The sequence below is a fragment of the Aristolochia californica genome, unplaced genomic scaffold (assembly GCF_029961685.1).
Source record: "Aristolochia californica isolate CCGP_79_NKW_82.1479 unplaced genomic scaffold, dmAriCali1.0.hap1 SCAF_3, whole genome shotgun sequence".
Taxonomy (NCBI): domain Eukaryota; kingdom Viridiplantae; phylum Streptophyta; class Magnoliopsida; order Piperales; family Aristolochiaceae; genus Aristolochia; species Aristolochia californica.
The window spans coordinates 6,178,430-6,190,817 of record NW_027181992.1 but is presented as its reverse complement, the minus strand read 5'-3'; the positions used below and the strand labels follow the sequence as shown (position 1 = coordinate 6,190,817).

Sequence of the window (12,388 nt, the reverse complement as noted above, 5' to 3'; positions counted from 1 at the left end):
AGCTAGTTTACTTTCAGGGAAGAAGAAAAGTGGAGACAAAAGGAGTTAGGACTTCCACGTGAGTGCCACGTCACGAGTGACGGTTCACTTGTGAAATTGCAAAAAGGGACTAGTCCACGTTCTCTTCTGTATCTCTGAGTCTGTGACTGGGGAACTCGGCATTGTCAAGCCGGAGCCCGGAGTATCCCGGTGTCCTTTCTCTCGTTGGCAAGCCTTCTCTTCTTCCGCGGCCACTCTGAGCCTCGGCTTCGAGGAGGTGCTATCCTGGTTCAGTAAGACCTTGTGCTGTTCATTCAAACTCTGTGAGCTCCTCAGTCTCATACCTTACTTTATAACCGAAGCTTTTGCCGAATCTTTGTCAGTGTGGAATGCATCCGGAACTCTTACTCTTTTAAGAAAAACTCCATCTCATTGTAGCACTGTCGAATTATTTTTTTTCCGGGGCAAGGCTTTATGAAGTTCTTTTCGTGACTTTGCCTTAATTTTCAATATAGGAAGAATTTAAACATTTTGCGTGGTCGTCGAGAGTCTTCTATGAAGTAAGAAGCTTCTATCTTTATTGGTCGAATTTAATTTATGATACTCCTAGAATGGATTATGATACATATTACTAGTGATATTGATTTTTCCCCGTTTTTTGTTAAGTTTTTACGTGTGTCGAGAGAATATCTGGATGAGAGTTGCAACTTGTATTTTTTCTCCAATTTTGGATCCTTTGGAGCCAATAGGCTTTAGAAAGGTTAGAGTAAGTCAAAGTAGTTGGTGGAGTTAGAGGAAGTGGCCGTTCCAACTCTCTCTTTTATTTCTCCCGAATGTTTTCTGTGAATTGGATAAAGGTTGGGGATTTCTCATTGGCACCCTCCTTTATCAGAAAATAGAAAATTTCTAGGAGTTCATGTCAGCAGCATTTTCTTTCAAGAACACTTTCAGAGTTCTGAATTGAACTGGATGAATCTGTACTTGTTCTCGAACTGTTTCTAATTTTTTTCCATCGTGGGCATTTAATTGCATATACCCAAAGAGAGGCTCAAGGGAGACTTGAAAAAGCAAGTCTTCTTCGGAAACAGGGGGTGGCCGTCTTCAGATTTCTGACACGTCTCGGTCATTAAGTGATGTACCTCCATTTTATATAGGGGTTTTATTGTGTTACCACCTAAAAATCTGAACGTTTTGCTTCAGACGTGAGACATCTCGGCGAGATGCTCACCTCTATTTGGAAGAGAAATGCCCTGCTCTTCAACGCTCTGGTTTTGATCAAACCTCGTAACAATCGTTATATAGTATTTTCTCATCGATAATTTTGTAGAGATGTTTCTCTTGCATGCTTTAGAAAGAGGAAGATCCGAGCATTTATAAGGGAAATAGTGCTTTTCTTAAATGCCCAAGAAATCCTGGAATAGACTGAGACTGATTTGGTTTTTTGGGCTGTTTTATATTAAAGAATATATATATAGCTCATGGGAACATAGGTGATGATACCAACAGCAGTTGTTAATAATTTTGGAGATTTGTCTAATTTCTTCTCCAAAGTCAACATTTAATACTTTTTCTTTGTTGCCTAGTAAATTATGTATATATATTTCAATGAGCTCAAACTTTTCTTTGACCTCAAATATAGCTTTCTACCCTAGATAGTCATTAACTTCCACTAATATTTATTTTAATTCTTCTAAGTAATCTTTAGTTGTTTGCTTTTAAACCAAAAAAATTTCAGTTATTTATGCAACCGTAGACTCAAAATTGTTGCAAGGAAGTTTGTTCCTTTACCATGTTAGCATTGGATGGTTGTGCTTTTGAAGATCATAATGTACTTTTAATTGCTTTTAATTCAACAGTACATACCTTTCGTTTGAAATTTGCAACACTTTTCGTTTTTAATGTTTTGGTAAAATAATGAATCTCATTTCTGATGTGAAGGCAAAATCAACACAGGAGTAAAAATTATATAGCAGTGTTAGCCTAGGTGGCATCTCAAGAGGGGGGGGGGGGGGTTCGGCTGGGGGTGAATTGAGTATAAATTAAAATTTTAAGTGCTTGAAGTAAAATCAATTTAAATTAATTGACAAATTTAAAAAGTACATACACACAACCTTAAGGAGACAATTTTTTTGTTCATGATGTGCCTCTAGTAGTAATCACTGTCTAAGAACCCTTGTTTGAGAAAAAAAATTACAAACTCTATTTTTAATCCAAGTGTAATACCCAACTACGCTTATCCTAATCTTTCCTTAAGAGATTTTCTTATAATTAGATTTTGGCTCCAGTAGGCATTCCTTTTCTAGATTCATGGTTATAAAAAACCTCTTTGAAAAAAGTGACAATACAAAAGAAATATGAAATTTACACCTTTCTATTGGAGAGTCAACCAACTCCTTGTGAGATCCAAGCTTCTAATCCTTTAAGCACATGATGAAGTATGTGGAGTTTGATGGAACTAGGAATGTCAAGAGAAAAGTAGAAAATTTGGCAGACTTGAGTTTTTTTCTCAACTAAAGGATAAAACAAATAATTTTGGTATAAAAATCTTTGTAGAAGGCTTTGGTGTTCTAATAAATGCTCATTCAATGCTTTGGGATGAATTTGGTTCCTATTTATAATTTTTTAGCAAAACTAACTTTTCTTTTTTTGTTGTACAAAAATGCTACTTTGGAGGGATGACATCCCTTTTCTTTGATTGATCATTCAACCCCAACGATTATATATATATATATTTTTGACTCTTTGAGGCCTATTCATCAACTAGGCGATTGATTCATATTTTGCAAATCCAAATGATCATTCATGCCTTATAGTCATTGATCAGTCATGCCTTATAGTCTTCTATCGATTGTGCTTTATACACCTGTCTGACAACATTTTGAATGATTGATCATGCTCATAAGAGATGATTGATCAGGCTTATAATTCTTGTTTAGAAGCATTCTATATGATCGATCATGTTCCGTATAAAAGTCATGCCTTTTAGTAATTTTGGACGATTGATCATGCTCCCTAAAGGTTGATCGACCATGCATTATGCTGGAAGGTTTGTTGCATTCTGGATGATCGATCATACCTTTTGGCATTGCTTGGAATTAAGTTTTAAGCATGGGTTTAGGCCAAACTAAGAAACTTATTGTTTCCAAAACATTTGTATGAGATATTAAAACATGGTTTTAGAAAGCCTTTCATTCTCTAATGCTCCAAAACATACTTTTAACTAAAAATTGACATTTTGGTAGCTATCCTCTTTTATAGCTAGAATTCTTGAGAATTTTTGTGAAACATAGACTTTGGATCTTCAAGTCTTCATGCTTCCTCGTAAATGTCTCTTCAAGACAATTTGTTCTTCATTTGGCTTGAGGTCTTTTGAGTTGATTTGGTCGATTCATTGTCATAGACCTTATATCTGTCTCTTGAAGGTAATGTGTATTTCTTCATCCTAAAATGCTCAAGTTACAATTATTTTCTCACTGGCTTAAGTTTTGCTATCATTAAAATCAGAGAAATTATCAACCTTGGTCATCAAGCAAAACTTCTTTTCCAGGATATCATATTGGCTCTGGTTATTGATGTTTCTTGGTTGGCAAGGGCCTTTGCAACTGAACAATCATAAGGAAACCTTGATAATCTTCCATGGCTTCCACTTTCAACCTTTCTTCTCTCTCTTGCCCAAAAATGATGTAACTATCTATTTATCACACTAGTTTCTTGTACTTTAGTTTTCTCCGCATCTTTTATTTCTGTAGTTTCTTCAATTTTTTTATTTTTTTATGTCATTTCTCCCTTCTCGTGTTCAGATATCTAAACATCAAACTTTGCGAAATCATTGCAATCAGTAAAGTTTCATATTGTGGGAATAAAAGAATCAGAAAATATGAGTGCTTCTTCTTTTGTGGATGACGTCACTGAGGGCCTGAATGACTCGTCTCCTGCTGCTGGTTAGGGTTTTCCTTTTTTAATTCCTCAAACTTTTGAAAGTTACAAATGTCTGAGTAATTTCAAACTGTGGATGCAGATTTTAAGCCAAAGGAGCCTGGCATTGCTACAATATTAACAAGTTTTGGCAATGCTTTTGATCCATATGATGCACTTAGTGCTCCTTTATATCAGACAGCTACATTTAAGCAGGTAATAAAATTCTATCTTTTTATTTTTACAAGTTCAAACCCCTGTTGAAGTTTAAAAGAGTACCAAAATTCCAATGGAATTAACTTAGCGAGACACACAGAAATTATGGGGAGAAACTTGAGAGAAGGTGTTGGAGAATGACTACTATATCAAAAGCCAGTTTGATGTTATGTTGGGGGAAACGACTAAAGAATTTGGAAGGCAAGTTAGGTATCTCAGTCAGATGTTGTTAGTAAGAAAGATTATCCTAATAGGATATTGTGATAGCACCACGTTTTCATGACTTCTACAAGTTGACTGATGCTTGGATAAGCTACTTATCGGATTTTGCTTGGTTTTAGCTGACCCAAGTAGTTAAACTTGGGCTCATTTTGACTAGTTTCAGGAACAGTAATATGGTTTTTGCTAATTTTGAGATTCTCATGTGAGAAATTGTATATTTGGAATAGCTAGATAGATTTTATTGAAGAGACAGACAGGGGAGGGATTCAATGAGCCACCCAGAGAGGAAGAAGAGGGGGCGGGGAGGGAAAGTCTATGAGAACGTAAAACAAAATTATGTAGAGAGCTAAAAACAAATGACTACAATGGATTAAATGAGAAAAGTGTTAATCCCTAACAAAAATGTGATGATACTGCATGATCATCTCAAGCACCCTCTTCTGCTAGCTTGTCTGCATACTCATTTACTGAGTTTGGAGTGTGCACCATGATAGCCAGATCATAGATTTCTTCAACCAAAATTAGGAGACACCAGGGGTGATTCACTCCCTTCTTGCACCACGTGATCATTATGAGAGTTTCCCCTTGAACCATAAGAAGGGAGCTGAAATGATTGTCAGTAATGCAGAGCCCATGGAGAAGGGCAGTAGTTTCCGCAAGGAGGGATCACCCACAAGTGGGCCAGAGTAGGAGAGAACAATATCTTCATTGTGATTTTTGAATGTACTACCAAACCCTGCCTGCCCGGGATTTCCATCAGTACTACCATCAAAATTTAACTTGATTTATCCTTCCGAAGGAGGGGTTCACTAAGAAATCTTCGGCTCCTGGATGGGAGTAAGATTATCTATGGAATACCAGTTCTCAATTGCATGCAAAGACTGAAATTCCAAAAATTCTTTGCAGTTGTGGAGCCAAGATAGTGTGGCGAATGAGTTTCTCAGTCTTGCAGGCTTCTTCATTTTTTTTCCTCAAATAATTGAACTAACACTGTGAAACCGTAGCTTTTCATGTCTAACCACACTAAAATGAGGTTCATTCTGCACTTCTAATAAGAAAATATAGTCACTACATAATAAAGGCCAAATAGGCCATTTAAATCTTCAAAAGTGAGAAATCCAAGGGCAAGGATGTTGAAGAATTCAAGATCACCAACCTCTGCAAAGGTTTCAAAATTAGTTACTTTGAGACTTGTGTATACTTGTATTTGTAACTTTTAGGGAATGTTTGTGGACCCATTAGGGAAACATTAACCAATGGTGATATTATAGTGTCTTGTTACTCAAACAATTCCATCCATTCAATTAATTTTTTTATTTTTTGGGAACTGTTTGCAAATCCACCTTATCTTTTCAATTGAGAGCAATGTTATAAAACCTGACTCGATAAGGTGACTGGATCCCACTGAACTTAAGTCATTATGCGATCAAATCCAGTTGAATTGGATCATGACTCAGGAAGGAAGGAGTGGGGTGTGCAGGAGGTGGAACTCTTCTCTCCTGACCTGTAGGAGGGAAGGAGCAGAGCTTTGCTCTCCCTATTTCATCTGTCGGTGGGGGAAAGGTGGGGCTTTGCACCACTCCCTCTTTGTTTAGTTGCCCCTCCATCCTTCCCGTCATTGACGGCTGGGAGGGCAGGGGACTCCTCCCCCAACATTGAAGGAGTGGAAGGGGACGGTTGTGCGCTTTTCAACCATTTTCTTGCATGGGGGATTTTCCTATCCTGTGTGATAACTAGATGCGGCCGGCTGGTTGGAGCAGCCCAGTTCAAAGACCCTGTCTGGTAAACTGGGATTTCTCCATGTCCTGGTTTTATAAGTTTTTTGACTAGGATGAGAGGCCGGGTTCAGGAACCTAGTTCAGTCGCCCTGGCAGGTTGAATCCCATTCAACTGGCAGTATGGTCCAGGTTTTATTACACTGCTTGAGACTATGGTTTGAGTGCTATGTTTTTGGACAAAGGCTAGGTTTATAAAGGGCCATTATTAGGATTTGGTTGCTTATACTAGGAATTGTAGGATATTGCAAGTGTTAACCACCAATGTACTTGATATGTTTACACTGTATTTGTTCTGCTAATTATGTGCATCTATGTGATTGCAAATGACATTAGATTCTTAACTACAAGTTCCAATTTTCTTTATGTTATGATTTTTATTTAAAATGCAGCCTTCAGCAGTAGTGAATGGACCTTATGACTATACTAGGAGTGGAAACCCTACTCGAGACACACTGGAAAGGTCTTGTGTTATTATTCTTTTGGCGTATATGTTTAAAAGTAGTGACTAGCCATCACTGTCTAATGTTGCTAAGTTGCTATTCTTTATCCAGAAAATTATATTCTTCTGAGAAACAATATGTTTGTGACTGATTAGGCTCCTAGCAAAGCTTGATAAGGCTGATCGTGCATTTTGCTTCACCAGTGGAATGGCTGCTTTAACTGCTGTTACAAGTCTTGTTGCAGCTGGTAATTATTAACTGCTTCTAATTATTTGTCTGTCAGTTATTTTTGTTCCCAAAATTTTATTTCTTGTTTGACCTTTCTTCATGGGAGATCTCTCTTAATGAATCATTGTTCTCATTGTCATAAAAATATGATTTTTCTATCAATTGTTTTATTTTCTATTCTTACTAACTGTTATTAACTACAACTTTCTTCATTCATGTGTGAAATTTCTCAACATACAAGGTCATGAAATTGTTGCTGGAGATGACATATATGGTGGTTCTGATCGGTTGCTTTCTCAAGTTGTTCCTAAGAAGGGAATCGTGGTGAAGTTAGTATTGTGCTCTTTCTTGCTGTGTTTGCCAATTAATATGTTGCAAACTGTGACTGATTTATATTGATTTATTAGACGAGTAAATACCACTGACTTAATCGAGCTTGCAACTGCAATTGGTCCTCAAACAAAACTTGTCTGGTTGGAGAGTCCCACAAATCCTCGTCTGCAAATTTCTGACATACAGGTGAGTACTATTTTTTATAATTCTTACTGATTATTTGAATTAGAATGATGCAAAATTGAAACTGTTGGTGGGTTATATTTCACAAAAATAATGATTATTTTCTGAAATTTTACATAGATCTAAATCATTATGCCATGTCGGTGATGTTATTTGTATTATAGTCATGTTTCGTTCCTTGATGTTTTACTCATTTGCAAGTTTATCTTAAGCCTTTAATTTCTGGGAACACTACTAGCTCTGGCATATCATATATGCTCTCTCTCTCTCTCTCCCACACTCACATGTTCTCATGTTTCCCCCTGCTTCACTCCATGTGCTCAATTGCCATTTGAAATACTTTCTTGCATATCTCTACTTATTGCTTTATATTGTTCAAAAGTTCAATTTTCTTCTACTTGAATGTTGTTTGCCATCCCAACTAACAGAGAATAGCAGAACTGGCTCATGCACATGGTGCTCTTGTATTGGTTGATAATAGCATTATGTCCCCAGTCCTGTGCCAGCCATTACAACTTGGTGCAGGTATGTAAATGGAGCTTCACTCTCTAGAAATAATATGAAGCTTTGCACTCAAGACTAAAATATGTACTTTCTTTTCTGAATATGTGAAAAGAACTCTGCTCCTTTGTTCTCACATTTTGCAGATATTGTAATGCACTCTGCTACTAAGTTCATAGCTGGGCATAGTGATGTTATGGCAGGCGTCCTAGCTGTAAAGGGGGAGAGGTTGTCAAGTCTAGCTATTACCTCTGTATTTTTTAATAGGAATTGATATGTATCTTCAGAAACATGTAGAGCATATTGAAAGAACTTGTTATCATGTTTATTCTTGCACATGTTTATTTCTTCTTGTAAGAATCAAGGTTTGGGTGAAGGGAAGAGGAGAAAATTGAGAGAAAAGGAGAAAGGAGAAGAAGAATTTTCTAAAGAGCCTGAAAAAGATTTGTTGGGAACTGTGCATGAATTCCTAGACTTCTTAAATAAATGTTTTTGAGTTACAAATTACAAAAATGGCCCTATACACTTAGTGAAACCCTAATCTCCTCATATCTCCCTAAATACACATCCTATGTACACAAAAGTTTAACCACTGATATAATTTAACATGCAAATTAAGATTACATAAAGAAAATTAACCAATGGAGAGTAAAATGACCAAAATACATCTACCCCTTTTCATTCCATTATAATCATATTTTATGTCATATTGGCACAAAATCTTCTTAGACTTTGATGCTCTCAGTGAATTTTTTTTTTCTTGTTTTCTGCTTCTTACTGCAAAACTCTGCTTTTTTTTTTTTTTTTTATCCACATTTTCTTCCGAGTTTGTTTTGGTCTATAAATTCATGTAAAGTGGTTGACGTTCAAGACTAATTCTTGTATCTGGAAAGTTGTTCTCAGTCCACTTTTAGTTGCTCAATCACAGATTTTCTTCTCATGATTTTATGTAGGAGAGTAATACTGTTCATTCTTTTGATCATTATGTGCATAAGGTTCTCATATCTGCTCTCTTAATTTCTGCGTTTTATTTTTTTTGGTATTACCCTAGCTTGGTGAAAGAGATAGCTTTCTTACAAAATGCAGAGGGCTCTGGCCTAGCTCCATTTGATTGCTGGCTTTGTGCAAGAGGCATTAAGACCATGGCTTTACGTGTTGAAAAGCAGCAGGTTTAACTTCAATCTTATGTGCTTTCTAGTTTTCTCACCCTTTCAAATTCTTTTAATGTTTGTTCTAGATAATCATTTGTTCATATAAGTTTTCTTTTGGCAGGAAAATGCTCAGAAGATTACTGAATTCCTCTCATCTCATCCACGGGTAAAGAGAGTGAATTATGCAGGTCTCTCTGATCATCCTGGACGTGCTTTACATTTTTCTCAGGTATATCTTGACTAAAAAAGTCTTATTTCTGTATAATGCTCATTTTATTTAGTTTTTTTTTTGTTCTTGCCATGGAAAATTTGCTTGCCTTTTTTTTTTTTTTGTGTGTGTGTGTGTGTGTTGGGGGGGTGGGGGGTGGGTGGGTGTTGTGGATGGGTAAGCTTGCGTTAATAGTGAAAACTGGGAACTTTTTTGTACACTTGCAGGCAAGAGGTGCCGGTTCTGTTCTCAGTCTTTTAACCGGGTCGCTTCCTCTCTCAAAACACATTGTTGAAGCCACCAAATATTTCAGCATCGCTGTTAGCTTTGGTAAACTACTCTGCTGGCTCAAAAATATTTCATGCTTGATTCAGTATGCTCTCAGGGTGGGTTAGAGCTTCCATGGGGAGAATGTTTCTGTGGGAAGCTGAATGGTCTTCGTCCTTTTTCCTAATGGAGAAAGTTTGTTTTGACCAATTTTTAAGTAGTGATTTTTGGAAAATAGTGTTTTCAAGAAAGGATTAAAACTGAAAGAGAGCAGAAGAAGAGACGAGGAAAAAAGAATAAACCATATAAGATAATTTTTAATCTTGAACAGAAATCATATTTAAGGATGTTAGTATATTGAAGCTGGATGGAGAATATATGTTTATATTTATCAAGTATGTGCTGTGATTAGTCTACTCAGTTATTAAGAAATACTTCCCCAGGTATTATGTTGGTTTGTATACAGTAATTTCTTATTGGGAAAAGAGGAAATTGTTTTCTCATCTCTTCCTCTTAAGGGAATAGTCTCACTCAAATAACACCAACTTAAAACGAAGTTAGTAAATTGAAAATTTTTCTGATTGACCAATTTTCCACCTTTCTTTTTTACAGGCACTAATGGTCTGTAGATTGTAACATCTGTTTGTCTAACTTTCTATGTTCCTGTTTTTTTTATTTCCCCACCCCTAATCACTACATCACTTTCCCAGGCCCTAGCAATAATTAGACTAACTTTGGTTAAGAGTTCTTTCACGCAGTGATCTTTACCCAACATATAATACTTTTTGTGATTGCAGGTAGTGTAAAGTCACTCATAAGCTTGCCATGCTTTATGTCGCATGCAAGCATACCAACCTCAGTTCGGGAGTCCAGGGGTCTCACTGAAGATCTAATTCGCATCTCTGTTGGTATTGAAGACGTTGAAGATCTAATAGCTGATTTGGACAATGCAATCAATTCAGGACCCTTTTAAAGTGAGCAATTGTGAGGTTCTTCCAGCTATTCTCCCTTCAGTTTCAAGCATCATTAAAAGTTTTCTTGCATGGACTCTTTCCAGGTACTTAGTTGATGTTATATTAGAGAAATACCCTTTACTATTGGTGCCTTAAGTATGGGATGCAGCCATGGAAACGACCTAATGAAATTGCAATCAACCTGTGGGAGTGATTGATAATGGCAGCTCTCAGCACAGCTGCAGAAAATCAAGAAAATCTTCCTTAAAATTATTTTTCTTTCGCATGTCCTTCTATCTGGTTCCTGGTCTTTCTTGTAAAAAGCACTAAATATTTTGGCAAATTTTGTTGGTGAGAACATTATTGCAATTAATCTATTGACTTTGAAAAAGCTTTTGGAAGACGACTCCCTTCTTTTCCATAGAAGGGCAAGTGGAAAGAAAGGATTTGTTGTTTGTGTCGACCGAGTCGGCCGTCGCCTTCGATTCTAACTGGGTCAACCCACAAGGTCTCAGAAATATTTATATAGAACAATATCTCGGCCAGCGATTCCATGACCCAATGGATAAGGCGCGGGTTTACGGAACCAGAAACCTCCAATCAAGCAGTTTTCCACTTTGATAGCAGTTTTCCACTTTGATGGCGGTTGAAGAGCTTCACCTCACAGTCACAGAAACAAAATTTCCCCGCCAGTCCGTGATTCCGTCTCGAACTGTCAGGCGAAGACTTTGAAAGGAGGTCTGCGCTTCTTGTCTCATTCCTTTGCCTTCCCTTCTTCATTGAGAGAATCTTCTTCTCTGATTAGTTTAAAATGTTTGCCGGAAACAAAGGACAAGTTTATTTGACTCGGTCCGAAAGAAAAGCGGAAAGATTCTGCTTCCTGATCTCTTTTCAGATTTTAAACGAGGTGTGCCAGCACAAGACGTATTGAACGAGCTCGGAGAGTGATGCAGGTGTAAAATTCCTGAAACCGCAGATTGTGGGAGAAAGATTGAAAAAGAAGATAAGAAGGCTGACGAGAGACGCGTAAGGGAAGAGGGAACTGATTCCATTGTCGTCGATCGACACCTGGAAGACGCCGGAAATTTTTACTGCCGTGATGTTATGGTTACATAGACAAGTTTTAGTGAAAGAAAGTGTTAATATTTTTAAAAAATCATATTCAAAGGAAATGGTGAGAACCAAGTGACATTACATCCACATCTGATTAATTTACAATTCAAAATGTATCTGGTGAGTCATATTATAACGATGTGATTAAGATTGGCTGGACCATTGACACAAAAAAAAAAAAAACTTCTTTTTTGCAGTTGAACGAGGGGAGGAAATCCGTGAAGTAGACTGGTTTAGGATTTTTATCATGTTTATCATTTTTCTCTCCCTTGGGGTATTTTGTTTGTCACACTCTAAATGTCAATTCTTGCGAGCCCTGTGAGAGCAATCCAAAATAAATATGACCAAGAACCATCATCGAGCATCTCTAATGGGGATCCCTTCCTTCCGTGCAAAGGTATGCTATTTCTTGTCTGCATTTATCTGTCCATTTGACTCCCATTCTTACACTTTCCGCTCCCTCTCTTGCCTTAAGAAACGGGCGACTGGCCTCAGATTCCCTTATTTTCTCTCACATCCAGGACACATGCCTCCATGGTGGGTGTAAAGACGAAACCTAAAAATACCGCAGCAATTCAAGTCAATAGTTATAAAAAGACTCTTTTTGAGTCAAACAAACAGGCTACCAAACCGAGAATTGCTACTCTTTAAAGAGGTATTCCATGTAATTCTAAATATCTTTACCGATTAATCTCTGCCTAGGGGACCCCAGATATTTTCCCTCCAATATTGAATCTGATCCACGAGAGAAACTTTTACTCTGTACGAGGGATGAAAATCGAGGCCGCCGGCATGTCCAGAATCCAGATTTGTACAATGAACCGCCGGCAGTTTGTAGGAAACCCACAAGTGTAATTGTTTAACTGAAGAGATTAGAAATTCATTAAGGGATGTGTCCATT

At 37.2% G+C, this 12,388-nt stretch overlaps 1 protein-coding gene across 3 annotated transcripts; it reads left to right on the top strand.

The window, feature by feature from the left end:
• The first annotated feature begins 155 nt into the window (after positions 1–155).
• LOC137960598 (cystathionine beta-lyase, chloroplastic-like) lies at positions 156–10,766 on the top strand. 3 transcript variants are annotated; one of them, XM_068808251.1, is made up of 14 exons: positions 156–302; positions 3,780–3,920; positions 3,998–4,110; positions 6,500–6,570; positions 6,706–6,797; positions 7,020–7,107; positions 7,186–7,297; positions 7,723–7,819; positions 7,942–8,023; positions 8,847–8,964; positions 9,068–9,175; positions 9,382–9,484; positions 10,219–10,395; positions 10,479–10,766. In XM_068808251.1, exons 2-13 carry the CDS (start codon positions 3,857–3,859, stop codon positions 10,392–10,394), a joined length of 1,224 nt encoding a protein of 407 aa, XP_068664352.1. In that variant the 5' UTR covers positions 156–302; positions 3,780–3,856; the 3' UTR covers position 10,395; positions 10,479–10,766. The 3 variants fall into 3 exon arrangements, with proteins under 3 accessions (XP_068664352.1, XP_068664351.1, XP_068664350.1); XM_068808250.1 differs by adding an exon at positions 3,527–3,662 and having other exon boundaries at positions 10,219–10,766; XM_068808249.1 differs by having other exon boundaries at positions 10,219–10,766.
• The last annotated feature ends 1,622 nt before the right edge of the window (positions 10,767–12,388 follow it).

Bases quoted from the DNA above. Each gene is read 5' to 3' on its own strand.
- LOC137960598 (XM_068808251.1), top strand. From the start codon at position 3,857: ATGAGTGCTTCTTCTTTTGTGGATGACGTCACTGAGGGCCTGAATGAC. The intron at 6,571-6,705 runs GTCTTGTGTTAT...GTGACTGATTAG, and splicing joins ACTCGAGACACACTGGAAAG to GCTCCTAGCAAAGCTTGATA. The intron at 8,024-8,846 runs GTTGTCAAGTCT...GTATTACCCTAG, and splicing joins CTAGCTGTAAAGGGGGAGAG to CTTGGTGAAAGAGATAGCTT.